Here is an 18,526-nt window from a genome sequence, read left to right as displayed (position 1 = left end):
GAACTTACACTAAACGGTGTTCGAAGTGTTACTCGCATTTTTTGATAATAACTATAAAATGGAACACCGCGGCACTGACGATGATGGTGTTCTTTGAGATCATCCAAGAGTAGAACATCTCCGTCCGCCAACATACTACAACTGTCGGTCAAGAGCGATGATTAGTAGCATACATGTACAAGGCAACCACTCTATGCTATTCTGCTATTCTTTGGAAAAACAAAAACACGCCACCCACCGCTCCCGCCCCTTTTCATCATCGAAAACCATTCGGAATGTAGCAACACAACACTCAGAGCTTGTTTGATTCTGCCACTTGAACACGGAAGTCAGTATCAAAGACAGTGTCCGTCAACTAAGTTGTAGCAGCTACCATATTATAGCATTAGTGACACTATGTGTTTGCAGTGAACATCAGAAGACAGTAGATAAGTGAGCGGACTGCGGAGCGAGTGACGGTGATATGCGCCGTAAGTATGCTGTATGGCTACTGCTGTCCGGGGAAGATGGGCTTGTAAATCATAGAAGGAAAGAAAAGTTTCAGTCTGGTTTTACTCGGAGAATTATGGTTGTGGAATTTGTTTGTTATTTTTGCTGATCTCTGCTCGTCTAATGTTATCGGAGATCAAAGCATAATGGTAACTTCGTGTACATTGCCAGCAGCTAAGGATGGGAGAAAACCATCTAACACAGCAATCAACACCCGGATCGTGACTTGAACTCGGAGTATTGGTGGTATTCATGCCAGTGGTATTCATGCCATTTGTAGATTAATTGAGAGATATTGTGTCTGATTTCCATACATTCCATACATTCGTGCAGTGAGCAAGGGGTGTCTTGGAACGAACGGGATTCAAAGTCGTCAGTTCCGTTGAGGTCGAAGTATCATCTGTATGCAATAATAATCAGATAGAATCAGAAGTTGCAATTCTATCGATCATAATATTTTTAATGCTATCGAATGGAGTCTGGTGATATTTTTCCACCGCTTTTTTCACACAACTAAAAATCATTTGCATTGGGCGTCCTCTAGTCTAATGCCGTTCTGATTCCTGGCATTGACGATCCCACGGAAGTTAGTACATAGGAGCTTGAAAAAACTAACAATGCTCGAGGGATGTGCCTAACAACTGTTATTCAGAAATGTTGATGCAATTCCATTTTCATTTGAAGGTAGGTCAGGTTTACCTGGTAAAAAAAGAACGAGTCGAACAATAATTATCACGTTATTAATTTGTGTGTATTGTAGTTATTTTTTTACAGTCACCTATAATCCTGGGCTGTCTCAAACAATTACGTAAATCCTGTCTGTTCGATGTGAGCATTCTTTTGTGGAATTATTGTGTAAGACTTGCAAAGTACCACAGAATGACGCGTAACCTTATAATGCTTGTTATGACCTAGTAAGACTATAAACACACAACTGGTGGCGAAAAGTATTGTAAATAACATGAGTTTCGTTTAAATATTCTGGGAAACCAGGGTAGATGTAGCATGAGACGTTTTGCTACCAATATTGGGTTGGAATTGAAGAGAAAAACGAAATGAATCAAAGAACAGGTTGCAAAATAGTTTTAAACATAATATGTATGAACTTTAGGTTCAGGCGGAGGTCAGCTTTTGTCGTTCGTGTCCCCCATCACTTATTTTTATAAAGTGATCCATATAAAGTGATTCATCAGTAGTGTTATCTTTGAAAATGAACCACCTCGGTTATGCAACTAATTTTTTTCGATCTTATTTTAATGAAAATAATTAGGCAGTCTTCATTTCGTTATCTTCTGAATTGCTCATATTTTGTTGTATATAATTTTATATGTTTCTTGATTTGATGGTATTGTAACGGAACACGTATCCGCCGATTGATGCAAATTGAGCTGACATTTCTTTAAACTGAGCAAACTAATTTCTTTGTTTGTTTAGTGTTTGTTTGACCAACTAGGAAACTAATACACTGGGTATTTAATGCGCGTGGGGAATACGCATGGTCTTGTCTCAGTGAATGATGACTTTTGATTTATGTATGAGTGTTAAGAATTGACAATTCACAGGAAGAATTCAAAACCAGTTATCAATTTTCGGCAGTCATATCAGCACGAAGAACAATTTTTTATTTTCATATTCACTGGTTTACTTTTAGTCCATTAAACCATCAATAAATTAAATGGAGTAGTACATGTACTATATTTCTGTCACGTTAACCATATTTGTTCATGAGTATAAAAATGTTGTAGCTTGATCATTGACGCAAAATGTGACGAGTTAGTTTTTTTTCGTTCTTATTGTTTACAATCTTGTTCTAGTAATTAACGTAAAAATACCGCGTACGTATCATCGGTTGTGTTCAACATGCAAAGTTAGTCATTTCAGGTATTTCGGTAGGGTTATTATATTAACAACGCGCGCGAATAATTAATATATAAGAATCAATCGTCCGTGAAGAAAGAAGCCAATACATAATTGTCAATAATAATAATACCAAAATATATACATGTTGAATAATGCGTGTATTACGAAACATTTAATTATATAGATATATAGACAAATGCCTCGCGACACTTTTCATAATATTGTATTTTTATTTCGCCGGAAAGACGGAGCAATGGACAATAAAATCATTCACCTGCCTTTTGATTCCATTATACATAAACAACATTCCCGACTGTCGGCGTTCCGGAGTTGAAGTTGCTTTTTTATAAACCGAGGATTTCAAAACTCTTTCAATTAACGATAAATCTATAACAAATCCTAGTCAGCCTAGTGCCCAGAGCAAAAATACATGATAACACTACTGAGAGTTGCATAGATCGTATCACTCATCAAGGTGAATCCAGATTTTTGTAACTCTTTACTCCATCCTACTAACAAAAACTCATTCCCATGGCAAACGTGGAGATACACGGTCTCCATAACAACGTTTGTTACACTAACATTCATTCCCATCCCAGATGACTACAAGGGCATGACCGACGCCGCTATTGGCATTTCAAAGTATAGAACATTCGAAACGTGCACATTGAGGATGGATAGCTACTCCCAGGCCCCATTCGTTGATTCTCTATGCAATTTTACTTGTTCTTGTGAATCACGGAGTAGCAACTAGTCATCGTGCTCATGCTCAATATATATAAACTTCAGGATCAAAATGTTGATTAAAAACGCATTGAAAATAATCTTCATAAATTGGTGCTATTCTGAACACTAAAAACATGCACCTTGTGAACCGTAAGGAATCTATTTCTATTTTGAGAATTTGACATGTTCAACAAGGTACATTTTATGAAAATAGACTGAAGAAAAATAGAGATATTTGCATGAGAAAATGACCAAATTTGAAATGAATGTCAAAATGGTCTAGAAACTCAACTTCTTATATTCGGACAAAGATCACAAAGGTTCGATTCCGCAGATTTTTTAAAATTAGAATTGCTGCGAAATATTTATTATTTGCAGCACAAAGCAGACAAATCATTAAAAATGGGGATTTTTGGGGCACAAAATGCCTCAAACCCAAATTTCCCGCATTTTCGGGAAACAAAGATATCTCCATTCAAATATCAAGAATGTTTCCTTTAAAATAAGGTATCAATTATAATTCCGAATGCTACTTCAAAATTTATATCATTTAATATATTTTTCCTCATAGTGTCAATGTCAGTAAACTTCAAGCAATGTGTGTGCCGACTGCAAAATATGACCATCGTCGATTCGAACGAAACTTTGCACTTGTTTATGAATCTCCATGATTTTTTCTGGCAATTGAAATATTGTGATACAAGAGCAATTTTTCAAAAGGGCGTAGACGTTTCTACGTGCATTAATTTCCAAAAAAAAAATGTCGATTACTCTATTTTATGCAGCAAAACTTTCTATGAACGAGTTACTGGGAATGATTATTTCTATACGAAAAAAATATACACTGAAAAAAATGTGTCATTTTTCTCAAAAACGAAAATTTATATTAAAAATTTAAATTGGAAAAAAACCTATTTTTTAATTTTTTATATTTTGTCAACAAAAACTTAAAGAGAAAAGAAACATTTTGAATGTGATTGCAAGAAAGAGAACTTATCAGTAATTTTTTTTAGAGCGATAACTTTATACATGTTTTTAAATATCATACTAATTGAAATACAAAACCATAATTTCATTACAGAATATAATTCTAAGTATCATTTTAAATAAAAATGCATGTAACAAAAATCTTCCAAAATTTTAGAGATATTTGGAATTTTGCTCCAACAAAATCAACGCCATATTAAATCAAAATGCTCATAACAAAAATTTTCTGAAATGTAATAGTTCTCGAGGTATTTAGAATTATTTTTTGCAACACAATTATTTTGTTTTATTATGACCTTTTCTTAAGTTATTCGCGTTTCTCCATTTACAACAATAGATTTTTCATAAGGCCCGTAATATTTCCTGTAACTTTCCCATTGACATCAAGGCGATATTGTAAATCGTTTGAAAGGTATACAAAAACAATCAAAATATTATTCAACCATGGTGTCTGATGGTTGAACTATAGTTGAATCATATTTTGGTTGTTTTCATGTAGCCTTCAAATTGTTTACAATATCGCCTTGATGTCAAAGAGAAAGGTACAGGAAATATTATGGGCCTTTTGAAAAACCTATTGCTGTTGATGGAGAAATGCGAATAACTAATGAAAAGGTAGTAATAGAACACGCCTCCGATATTCTGAATTTTATTGTCTTTGAGGTTAATATTTTCCTGGCCTTTTGTTCATTTATTTGACATGACTCAATGCGTTAGTCATTTCAACCCCCTACCTCGCTTTTTATGTCTTGGATAGCTCACGTTTTCCATAACATGCATTCTTGCTTACCTTGACAACAACATACATGGAAAATGCTTCTAAACGACCGCAGCTTGTACTCGCATACCTTCTGAAGGTAGTATCAACTGTAGCTCAATCTGTGCAGGAGTGTACAAGCCTATGGTGGTTTCCCGATCAGAAGAGAATAACAGATTTATAACAGCTGGAGTTTTTTATTTCAAAAATATTTTGAAACAGAACCTGTTATAAACCCAACTGGTTAGTTGTTAAAATAACAAAAAATAAAACAAAAAACTGGCTAATGATAACAAAATTGTAACAAAATTTGATATGATTTTGTCAAAGTTAAAACAAAATGAGACATAATTTTTTTTCCAAACATTTATTGCAACCTCTGTGAGAGATTAGATAAAAACTGTATTAGATATAATCATCTAATGACAGTGATCTAGTAACCCGATCAGAAGAGCATAACAAAACAATAACACAATTATAACTATGGTTGATATTTATAACAACTGGGGTTATATTCAGATAACGGAATTGAAAGTGGATTGCGGACAGTTTTCTATACTATCAATATTATAACATAATCTGTTATGAAGCGATCAATTTATGAATTAATCGTTTGTTACTAGATCACTGTCATTAGATGATTATATCTAATACAGTTTTTATCTAATCTCTCACAAAGGTTGCAATAAAAATCTGGAAAAATTATATCTCATTTTGTTTTAACTTTGATAGAATCATATCAAATTTTGTAACAATTTTGTTATCATTAGCCAGTTTTTTGTTTTATTTTTTGTTATTTTAACAACTAACCAGTTGGATTTATAACAGGTGCTGTTTCAAAATATTTTTGAAATAAATAACTCCAATTGTTACAAATCTGTTATTCTCTTCTGATCGGGAACATACGATCCATTCATAAATTGATCGTTTCATAACAGATTATGTTATAATATTGATAGTATAAAAAACTGTCCGCTATCCACTTCCAATTCCGTTATCTGAATATAATCCCAGTCGTTATAAATATCAGCCATAGTTATAATTATGTTATTGTTTTGTTAAGCTCTTCTGATCGGGTTACAGCAGCGACCAACTAGCAGGCATATCTAAGTGAGCCCCCCACTGGCTGATAACGTATAATAATAACTAATTTCCGCGAAAATGCGTCACACCTATCAAATACTGTGCTCGGACTTCCCCTAAAAACCTATCCCGTTTTACACTTACCTCCGGTTCCGGTGATTCCGATAGGGTGGTCATTGTGGTTAAATAGTGAACATGATTTCATGTACTCAGGGGTACATAACGTAAGGGCCACATAACGTAAGCGGTACATAATGAAATATGCGCTTTCGAGATAATCACTAAGGTGCAATGCTGATCGCATTGATATGCCCGAAAATTCCTGATTGGAAAAATTTAGATAACTCGTCGCTGTTGTGCTATCTTATGACAAACGATATTTTGATTTTAAAGGGAAATATTGCATATTTGGCAACAATACAACCAACTGACTACTGACCAAAATTTCCTTCAAAATTCATCTAACCGATCTAGGTCAAATTGAGCCAAAGATTCGAATAAAAGTTAATAATTGATTGTAAAATTTTCCCTGCATAATTATGATACGTCATACAAATTTTGTCATCACTACACATTATTAACACGAGGGAGTGCGACTTTTGTTCACATTTTTAGAAAAATTTCTCAATATAATTCTTCGTAATAGAGATTAATACAGAATAGATAGAAGTATCAATTGTCTTCTCTGAATCGTTCTCAGTTAATTCTCAAACTTTAAAAATGTATTTTCTTAAAATGTACCAAATGGCACTTGTCATACGATAGCACAACAGTGCGCTATTTTCTACCGATTTTGATGGTTGAAGTATTGGGCGTGGAATTCCAATAATAATATAGTGCGAATGGGAGTATCAGTGACTTTCATAAATCAAAAGACATCCCATTCTATCCCGTTCATAAATTACATACTTTTTCTTATTTCAATGATTATTCTCCGAAATTGGAATCGGATCTAGTAGCCGTACAACCGACAGTATGCCTTTCTGCCAAGAAATTAAATTAAATTAGTTCTCTTGTTTGCTTCGTGCTGCATTGCCAGAGGCTCAGAAGTAGTAACACCGGAACGAGAACCATCAGTGGAGTCAATTGTTAAATGATATTTCATTCTCTTCACTGCTGTATCGCTGTGTTCGCGTTGTGATATTATGTGCTACTTACGAGCTTATGCGGATAGAGATGTTGTGCATAAGCTAGTCCGATTGTTGCGACAATGATTGATAGGGTATGTTCGACAACAGTGGATCCCATCCGTGTAGATACTCTCTTTTGCCTGATACGGAATGTAAAGGGATGGTCTTATGAGTCAATCGTTTTAAGTTTTTTGAGCAGTCTCAATAAGAAAGGACTCTTAGTGACAATGGGATTGTCGAAGAGCATTTCCAACTCAATAAAAAATCTTGTTTTGACTCAACCTTTACAGTTTTGACACCTTATTTAATCTTAACGACATCTAATAAAAGATTGTGTCGTCTTAAACGAACTTTTTGGAACAAATGCAAATGGATTCCATGGTCTAAAATAGTTGATAAATTGTCCTTGTTAACACTCCTTTAATTATTTTTGGTTTTATTTATGAGGTTTTGCTCCAAAACCCGGTAGATGATGGTCAAACAATTTTTAAGAGAACCTCCAACAAAAAAAAATGTTCGCACACTTGGGAGATTTTGACTCTATGCAACAACATTTATGATTCTTTCTTTCGTCGCCGTAGTACAAAAAGTCATGCCTCTGTATACATAAATCATCTCATAATTGAGCCAATAGAAAATACTGTTATAACGGGAAAGCGAGTGCCTGTCCGGGACTGTCAACACGTATTGTAAAGCAGTATTTGTTCGGAACTGACTCAGTATAGCCCCAACAGTATCAAGAGGCTATAAACAAACAGTTTGCCCTAACAAAAGATGTGGGTTGCGTGTGCATTGCTCTCGATGGGGTTAAAGATCAATCAAGAGCCCTTTGATCTTCCCATTAACTTAATTCGTATTTATTCAGAAGTACGTTTTAACAATATAAACGAGTAAACGATACCGGTCCGGGCTGTGAAGTAAAATGCTGTTTCCGCGTGTTCATTCGAAACCAAGCAATCAAAGATGCATGAGTCATTTTCGATGTTAAGCAAACCGCTGTGCAGCGTGATATTTCTATTGATAAGATAAAGCGATGAGCACATATGTGTCCAAGATGCATCAACGTTTCAGGTTCGTTTTTTAACCTGGTGTCGATATGGGGAAAATATACTTTTGCATATAAAATATTTAAAATAATAATTGTAAAACGATCCATAAAAAAGTTGTCCATGTTCCATAAAACAAAACTGAAAATCCATAAAACAGTGTGAATGATCCATAAAAAAGGGTGATTTGATCCATAGATTATGTAAAATTGAACCATAAAATGCTCGCAAAAGAGCACTAAAATAGTAATAAAAGAGCAATTAATATGAACCAATGCCCCATAAAAATACTGGAAATGTTCCATAAAATGATACATTTTGTGCCATAAATTAACTGACATTGATCCATAGAATATTAACAATGTACATTAAAACACATCGATATGTTCTATAATATTAACAAAAATGTTCCACGGTATTACAAAATGGAGCAATAAAATGTCAGAAAAAGTTCCATAAATTTGATGAAAATGTTTGCTAAATAATTTTTCTTGGTCCATAGAAGATGTAAAAATGAACATTAAAAATGATTCATATATCGAACGTTAAATTATGGTTCATGGATATTTACAAAATGATCCATAAGAAAAGAAAATGTAAAACGATCCATAAAGGTTCATGGTTAAGAACCTCTCGAGGGATGATTGACTGTCTTATTTGGAGAAAAAAATCGTTCTACACATACCATCAAATCCCAACCGTTACTAAGTTATTGAACTTTTTTGAGTTAAAAACTTAGTTGTCTTAAAATAGCTCTAACTCAAAAAGTATACTTTGTATTTCAAATCTTTTAGATCCATTGAATAGGTGAAAAAAAATCCCATTGAATGATGTCCTAACATGTTTCAGCTAATGAGGTTAATTAACCTTTTCACAGTAATTTACTTAAAATTTAACAATTTCGATCGATTTTTCAACATCACCATGTTAATTGTTGTTTGTCTTGAAGAGCTGCATAATTTGTTCTTTGACATGATACACTTATCTTTTCTTGTTTTCATGTGTTTGAGTTATTGAACTTTGATATTTTTATCTCATTTTCACTAATACTAGCTCTTCTTGAAAAAGTATGGCACTTATTGTACCTTTTATTATTTTTATTCGAAAGCTAGAAATTTGCAGAGAAAGAAGTATTAATACCTTTCAATTAAGTGTATTTAGAATTCTTTCTGAAGTAAATTAGTTTAAAGTTAATGTTATCTTTTCGTTAATTTACTCAAAAAAGTAAATAATAAACATCACCATTATTATCATCGAAATAATGCATATCAGTTCTACAATTCTTTCTTGGACTCCATTCAATTATCGCTTTTAGTTTCGAAACAAAATCATTTTTATCACCTCGCTTCATATGCAAAAACAACGATTTCGAACCCACTACAATTGTGGTGAGGTCATGCTGTGTTAACTATTAAATTGCAGCGAAATGAAAAGCGATAGGGATAAAGTGTCAAACAAGTTATAGAGAATGTTAAGGGACATCAAATGAACATTTTTGTTGAATAATAATTAGAATAATTAATTAAAACTCTCTAAAAACGCCAATTTTGAGTTATTTTACTAGTACAAAGCCATTCAGCACACTTAACTAAAGGATATTTGTACATAAACCGAAAGAAAATTGTCTCAGCTTTCCAATGAAGACTTGGAAATAACGATATAAAGCATATTTTTTAGATTAGAGTCTTTTAAACACTTGTAAGTCGATTACAGGAAAAGTTTTGTAATGAAATTACAAAGAAACGAGAAGAGATAGGAATATGATGTTGAAGAACAAATTATGAATCGTACTAAAACCCAACTTTTGGATAATAAATATCGCTATAATCATAATTCATTATTTTGAGAAAATTAACAAAACGATCAAAAACGCCAACTTTTAACAATTTTACAACTTAATTAATACTGATTAACTGAAAGATATGAGAACACCATTCAATAGAAAAATTTCTCACCTTTCCAATGAAACTAAAAGATTTAAAATACAAAGTATACTTTTCGTGTTAGAGGTATTTTAATATAAATAAGTTTTTTACACAAAAAGTTCAATAACACTGTAACGGTTGAGATTTAATGGTATGTGTAGAACGATTTTTTTCTCCAAATAAGACAATCAATCATCCCTCGAGAGGTTCTTAATTATGAACCAAACACCCTGTATAATAATCGTCTTGAAATACATTTCTAGCTGAGTCCAACAAACGAATTGTAAGAACACTTCATGCAATTGTTACTTCCGATATGTTGGTATCACTGATTGCTTTACATAATTTTCTGGGTTTGTGGATTACGCTTGTGTAACCATTTTATATGTTTTTTGTTATCTCGTTGGCAGTGCTGGTGCTTCTTCTAATGCGCTAAGCTCTAGTTGAACAACTCCAAACAAAAACGATACTTGGTTTTGTCTTGCGTATTCCCACACAGGGTTTTCCTTAGTGTGCGGATTTCTTATAAAACTGACATGTGGAAGATTTATTGTCATACATATACAGCGTTGTCTGAGAATACGCAGATCCAGGTTTCAATGTAATGAAGAAAAGAATAGGGTGTTTCAGAAGAGAATATATTTGTACATTTATCCTCGGAGAATTTTTTTTTTAATTTTTCCTCCTAGATGGGGAGAACTTTGTCTCATGTATTGAACAAATTGTTTCATGTTGTTGCATGGAACAAGGGTTTTCGCTGCACCGGAATTATCGAATTCTATCACTACAACATTTCGTACATGTTAAAATTTTCTGAAATTTTTCTCCCGGATATGGACGTATGCCTCTTCTATCTAAAAAATCGCAATTCGTTGATAGGATAATCGTGCCCTAATTCACCTCTATTCATCCCTCCATTTGAACACTTGGTTAGTTAGAGCAGAATTTTACCGATAACGAATCTATTTTTATTGTGTTCCTAAGGATTTTTCACGTTTAACAAGGTACATTTTATGAGAATTGATTGAAGAATAATAGAGCTATATGCACGAGAAAATGATAAAATTTAATATTAATGACAAAAGGCCCTATAACCCCAACTTCCCGTATTCGGACAAATGTCAAAAAGGTTCCGTTCGATTTCTGAGATTTTTTCACATTAGAAAAACTCCCAAATATGTATGATTTGCATCACGGCGCAGAAAAATCATTAAACATAGGGGATTTTGGGGTCAAAATGACCCAGTACCCCACTTTTCCCTACCTATCTAGAAACAGGAATATCTTCCTTCAAATACTAAGGTTATTTACTTTAAAAAGAGGTATAAATTGTAATTTTCTGATTGCTACTTGAAAAGTTATAGCATTTAATATATTTTTCCTCCATATTTTCCCATATTACCAATTTCAAAAATTTCAAGCGAAATGGGCGAGAGTCTAAAATTGTCCAAATGATGTGAAACTTGGCATCTGAGCTTACTTTGACATTTGTCACAATATAAGAGGGGGGGCCTTTGAGAATTCAAAAAAAAAATTTTTTTGCATTGCCCTACTGATTATAACAAGATTATAAAAGTAGTGCAGCACTTAGTGAATTAATCGAAACTACAGATGCTTTAAACCCAACTTTTATATAATTTCCGTACAGGGACAATCTGATTTTGAACTGAAAGGCCAATCTTCACAGCAAATTAGATATGACTTATTTCTTATAACTTTCGGTGTAGTAAGTATATGCATGTGTGACGTGTCCAAGTAGGTACAATATGCATAATCAGGCTTGTTATTTGCTCACACAATGTGAACAAAGAGCGAAATACACCGATGAAAAATAGAGCAGCACAAAAACACTGCGATGTGCAGAACGACCGCACAAAGAGAAACTTGAAAATGAAAAGGAGAAAGATCTATGCACCAAGACCCGATCAGGAGAAAATAACTGGGTAATAACCCGAGCATACTATTTTTTGGTATTCATTCCAAATCTTGGTATTAATTGCTTATTATACCTCATTGAGGTATTAAGCAGGTATTGAAGAAACATTTTTCAATACTTGCTTAATACCTCAATGAGGTATAATGCTTTATTTTAGTATTATTTATGTATTCCAGTGAATTTTACAAATACCAAATCAATACCTTATTGAATACCTCTATAGAGTGAATTTTGTTACTGGAAGGTTTAAAAATGTTTTATTATTATTCAGGTATTATAATAACTCGTTTTATTATCAAATAGTTATTTGTAGAACATACCTGTGTTATTTTTTTGTGGTATTTTACCTCTTATGTAGAGCTCACTAATACCATATTGTGGTAAACAGTCGTTGGTATTGATAACTAAATTTAGTATTCCGCAGTTATTTTCTTCTGCTCGGGGAGCTGCACAATTTCGCGTAAAGAGTCACCTGGAAGCGCCACTTTCTTGTGCATCCCCTCACTGGAAGGCGAATCAAATTACAATTCAGACAAAGATTGATCGGAAGAACGTTTGTAAAATGTTTTTTCGTTGCCTTCTCTGCTTCCGTGCGCGTCAGACCATACTATAGAGCCTCTTTATTTCTACTCTTTGAGGTGTGCAGCCATGGAGTAGAATGCACGTATGGGAGCAACACATATCGGAGTGAAGAAGTTTATTATGAAAGAGAAGAGCGATGGTTCGCATGAAAAGTGCAAATAGCATTTCTAGAGAAAATTTTCAATAGGACGTAAGTAACATTGAGAGCCTCTCTTTGTTTACTTTCTCTTTCGTTTATTACGACGTCATTACAAAACTTTGCACTAATTTTCCAGTACATATCGAAAGCCGACGGTTTTTACTAGAATATTGTGCAAAGAGTAGAGTAGTAAATGTTGAAATGGCCGAGTAATGAAAAGAAGAGAAAGACCCCAAAGAGAATCTCTCATTGTTACTTACGTCCTATTCTAAATTTTCGCTAGATTTCTCTTTATTTGCTCTGAGGTGCATTACATAACAAGGTGAACGAAATAGTGCCATATTTCACAATAGGGTTATGATTAATTTGTTTAAATCTTTTTTTTTACAATTCTCTCAATGCTTACATTTAGTATTTAAGCCCATTTCAAATGTTAGGGTTGAATTGCAAATGCGTCGTTAGTTCAGTTATTACGGCAGAAAACAGCTACATTATAGCGAACATAACGGTTAAAAAAAAATTACTCAAGTGGTATCAAGTGTACCTAGTCTTCTCTATCATGCCGACGTGATCTGTGATTCGCTATTCTTCCCCATTCTGCCTTTCAACGCGAGTTAGAGCTATTCGCCAAATTTTCATAATTATTTACATAAGATATAGCTAGATCGTTCGGATTCTTCGTTTCAACCGAGTGTCTCGTTGAGTTCCTGCTGAATAGACTGCAGTAAACCGAAACCAACAAAAAACAAACAGCAGCCAACGGTGACATCATTGCCAATATTTTGTGACGATATTTGTGTGTACACCTAAACTAGTAAACTCTTTAAATAGCATAACAAAAAAATTGTAGCTTCATTATCTACCTTAGAACCACTTTTAGAAGGTGATAACAATCCACGTAACATACGAAATCGCCGCTTAGCTCGTGTGGTTGCAGTAAAATTTAATTTGCGTTTTATTGAACATCCGCGTACCCATACAATCGATTCGTTGTTTGGATCACGGCTCACATAAAGGAGGCTTGCTATTCCGCGAATTGACAGTTTTCAGTGACGTCAGAGAAATCGTTGAGATAAACAAACGGATTTCTCGAAAGTTGTTAATTAACAATATTTGAGCTCTTACGGTGGAAAAAATAGTGTGCAATGGATTTTTGACGTAAATTACGCCATAATTACACCAGACACAGTGGATAATCAGTGCATCTATGTGATTATTAGCATAAATCGGGAATTTGGATGCATGCCATAGAAAACATCCCACCGTAATTTTCTGATCATAGCAAAGGTTTTGGACATCCGCATAGCTTCCTTGTGATTTACCAGGTGCCGATCATTCGTTAGCAGCAAACAATATATGAATTTCATGTAATTGTTTTCGCTGACGATTTCTATGACGCGCTCTCGTCAAATGTTTACACTCTAACGAGCTAGCCTAGTATATGTAAGCCGTGGTTTGGATTACGACCGGTTATTTTTTACTCTCTCTTACCAGATTAAGAATACTAGATTTGGATGGTCGCTAGCGTTTCCGTTGGTTTTGTGTTGAATCGTGATAATACCTTCTCGCCATTTCTCTGTCACCATGCAACGAAAAGCAAATTTTAACAAATTTCTCTTTAGTGAATTGAATATTTTTATTTTCAAGTATGTAATGGTACAAAAACAATTCCCGCTGTGAACGTAGGTTGGAAAATTCTCTTTTGTTCTGTTTTCAGTTTCCTGTGAAACTCGATTGACAGGAATCAAAACAGTGACATTCCTACCACCGACGCAATCGACAATCCTATTCTTGTGTTTTTTATCTACTGTCTCTCCCCAGCTGCTTCTGCTTCTGGCAAAAATCAATTTCTCGTGTCACTTGACCTAGACTGACAGCACTATTGTAGTGTATTAAAAAACCACACATAACCAGTTGGAAGAGCTTCGGTGCTTTATCTGTGCTGGAAAATTGCTTCTTTTCAAGTGTGGAACTTGCCAGACCGGTCTTGTGAAGCTATAAAAAATAAACGCAGTCGTTTGGTTTGTTTGTAAACAATGAAGTCGGCGGGCACGTGTTGGCTGATTAGTGGTAGTACGTTTCCATCGGTCGAGCTATCGCGTGCTCTCTGTTACTGTAAGATTATGATTTTTTACTTGCATGAAATTAATTTGGCTTCCGTTTTACCATTTCGGTTCTACAACTAATTACTACAACCTTCTGTCACATTTACCATTTTTAAGCACACAATCGGCAGTTTTACCCTAATGATCAGTTTTCTCTAGTGCATTTTTTGCATCCCATATTGTGTCCAGATTGTACTTCTGGTTCTGATCTCATCAGTGGTTCAATATCGAAAAATAACCTACAAACATACATACATAATCTCATCGAATTTCGCTCTCATTCATTATATTGTGTTTTTCAGCGCACGGCGTGTCTAACTCGATTTCAGGTCTCCGGATAGTTTCTGTACGTAAACGTCATCACATTACGATTTCCTTTTTTTCTGGATCGATATTTCTCTCTATATATATCTATTCCATCCCACTTCTCATCCTTCGTTAGTTGGATTGTTGTTTATTTTGTTTTTTTTTTTTTAAATACTTGCTCGATGCAGAAGTTAACGATATGTTATTATGTATCTTTCTTCATGTGATATTTTTCAAATCCTTTTTTTTTACTAATGAATATAAAATATCAAAAAACAATAGTATGCTGCTCGTTTCTCTTTGAATTTGCCCCTTATTCATTTCACCGTTTTTAATTCTGTTTAGTATGCGTGTTCTGTGCCAAAAAATATGTTGCCTTTCCTATTATTGGCGTAGTGCGCAGCAGCACAAAAATCGCATGTCTTCGATATTAATATGTTAGTTTGGCTTTTAACTTGACGATTTACGTGAGATTGTTTATTATTTTCGGTTTTTGCATGGTTCTAAAATAATGCATTTTACATACTTGTACTGTAATAGTTAATATTATTGGGCGCTACAAATATAATCGATATCTTTAGTACTCTTAAGAAGTGGTAATTGAGCAGTGTTACAATATTAAGATTATCTGTTTTACTGGATGTTTGTGATGACCAGAAATAGGGTTTATAGATGTTATTCGTTGTTTTAAGAAACATGATTTCCAATTTTATCAAAGTATTGGTAACGGAGAAACAGATCAAAAAGTGAACAAGTGAAATAGCAGAAATGAAAATCCATGCAAAAGAATCCGGTTTGTTTGCTGGATAGGAACCTAGCATCCTTCAGGAATCAGGAGTCAAAATATATTGGCTCAAATTGTACGTTCCCTGTGTGTATTCGGGGATTTGTGCCTTGCCGTGTCTTCTCATAATTTTTTGAACGAAAGAAAAGAAGAAAGATTAGAGAAGAAGTAGAATTAGCTGTGTGGGGAATATAACAGCACAAAAACAAACAGCAGGTAAGTTAAACTCACAAACAGTTCGAATCACCTGCGAGCAAGCAAAAAGCTCTTCACCACATTGGATAAGAAACTTTACTATGCCTCTGAGTTTTAGTCGTCCAAACACGGTTTCGTTTATGCAAAGACGGTCGAAAAATCGAAATCACAATTGCGCTACTGCTGGGCAGTAGCGTATTGGATGATATGAGGTTCTGTAGTTCGGATTCACAAAGATCACATGAAAATGACTCAGCGCGTTGAATAGTTGCCATGTGATAATTGAGTTTGCTGTGACCGGTTGAAGCACTAGTCAGCATGCTGCAGTGGTATTTTGGAGATTTTTCGAAATCACTGGGCGCAAATGTTCTAGAAACGCATTTGTTTGGCAACACGTTTTTAGATTTCTCAAATAATTGCGGTGCTCGGTCGAAGCCCAGGGCCGTATTTTTTCTCTTATCCAGCTTGTCGAAACAGGCAAGGCGTGTTCAGGACCAACGAAGTCCATCACTGCACCTGCCCTGGCCAATTCGTCAGCCCTTTCATTTTCAGTAATACCGGAACGACCGGTCACACAGACAAGGTAGATAGTATTGATAATGCTTAGATCTTCGATTTGGGTTCGGCACGCGATCACTAGCTTGGACCGTGATTTGTCTGAGCTAAGAGCTTTTATTGCAGCCTAACTATCGGAGCAGAAGGGCCGATTAGGATTAACTGATAATTCAACTAGTCGACACCATAGTTTGACAGCTATTATTGCTTGTTGCATTAAATGGCAGATTGTTCCGATGCACAGTCCAGTAATGTGTATTTGGTCATCGTTAGCAATCCCGTAGGTAAGAAATTCAAGCGGTCGGCAACCAGGAACCATATCAAAGGTGACAGAACGACACCCTGAGGATAGCCGCAAATAATCAGTTTCCTCATCTCTGCCTGTCTCAGTGACGACCAAAGAATGTGGTTACTAAGCATTACTTTTAACCAACCCGAGATACATGCAGATACCCCATTTTATTTCATTTTTTATCATCTGACCTTGTTAGTCTTATTGAAATATCAAGTATTAAGTATTCAGATGGGAAAAAGCCAATTTGAGTGAAGCCTCATGCAAATTCTTCTCAAATTGGCGTAAAAATCCCTTAGCTTTTCGGTTCAATTATCAGTACAATACAATACCATACACTGCAATAAAATACAATACAAATTCTAGAAATAAATGACTAAAAATGAAAATTTCAATACAATACAAGAAAAGAACTATAATAATAAATCTAATTTCAGGCAAATCAATAACTCTTTAAGAGCCGGTTCTTGACGGTAGTAGGTGACCCGTTGAAGTCAATATTCGCAAACACTTCGTTGAATGTGGCGAACATTAGGCGAATAGGGTCATGACCACCACACAAAGTGTTTCTATGCTCCAACAGCAAAAAAAAACTTCGTTGACGATGCGTGTCTAGACCCACTAAACTACAGCGATCTTCGTATGGTGGAAGATTGATAGCGTCTTGCCGTCGGTGTCTCAGTGCATAACTAACGAATTTCATTTGTATTGCATCAATTCTGGCTACCCATGTTGATTGATACGGACACCATATCATGGAGTTAGACTCTAGAATCGACCGTACCAATGCACAGTAAAGTGAGCGAAGACAGACAAGGTCGTTAAATTCATTGGAGATTTTGAACATGAATCCTATCTGGCGGTTTGCATTGTTAATGATATAGTCGTAATGAGGGCGGAACGTGAATGCCAAGTCCAAAGTGACTCCAAGGTCGCGCACTTGTAGAACATGCACAAGGTTCTGATTTCCAATATAGTGGTCTTACGAAATTGATTTATGCTTGCGGTGATACGATATTACTGTGCTCATGTGAGTACTGATTGTAAGCAAGTTTATGGAACACCAGTCATTGAATCAGTCATTGTAAAACTAAGCAATTCCGGATGTACTTGGCCACCATGTACAATTTGACGTCATCAGCATAACATATGAGACACTCATGTGGTAATACTGTAGGTAGCTCATTAATAAATAGTGTAAACAAGAGCGGGCCCAAATTACTTCCTTGAGGAACACCCGACTTGTTAGAAAACGATGCTGAAGAAGCGCATCAAATTTTCACTATAAGCTGACAATCAGTCAGATACGACTCGAGCCAATGACTCAGATTAACTTCAATCTTTCCAAAAGTATTCCAGAGTAAACTGGAAGGACACATTGTCAAAAGCATTCTCAATATCTAGGAATACACCCAAGTTAGATTGCTTGAACGAGAAGGCTCCCTTCTCAATGTAGTAAACAACTTCGTGAAGCAGAGTGATCGTAGATTTTCCACACTGATATGCATGTTGCATTTTTGTTCAGTGGATATTCAACTAAACTAACGTTCCTGATGTGATGTTCGGTTATTGGTTCCAAAGTTTGTAGAAGAAAAGAACTGAGCTGATAGGTCTGAAACTCTTGGCTTG

General features: G+C 34.9%; 1 protein-coding gene across 4 annotated transcripts in view; it reads left to right on the top strand.

Annotated features, from left to right (window-relative positions):
* Positions 1–18,526, top strand: part of LOC131684530 (ribosomal protein S6 kinase 2 beta) — a 102,383-nt gene that overhangs the window by 27,223 nt on the left and 56,634 nt on the right. Inside the window, exon 2 of one of the 4 annotated variants that reach the window (XM_058967491.1) lies at positions 15,068–15,111. The exons of 2 other annotated variants lie outside the window; for them this stretch is intronic. In XM_058967491.1, the coding sequence (XP_058823474.1) occupies positions 15,068–15,111 (44 nt within the window). Of the gene's footprint in view, positions 1–329; positions 471–15,067; positions 15,112–18,526 lie in introns of those variants that run through there. One more of the 4 variants, XM_058967493.1, reaches the window with a different exon arrangement.

The sequence above is a fragment of the Topomyia yanbarensis genome, chromosome 2 (genome assembly GCF_030247195.1).
Source record: "Topomyia yanbarensis strain Yona2022 chromosome 2, ASM3024719v1, whole genome shotgun sequence".
Taxonomy (NCBI): Eukaryota; Metazoa; Arthropoda; class Insecta; order Diptera; family Culicidae; genus Topomyia; species Topomyia yanbarensis.
The sequence above is the reverse complement of the archived record's forward strand: the minus strand, read 5'-3'. Positions and strand labels throughout refer to the sequence as shown.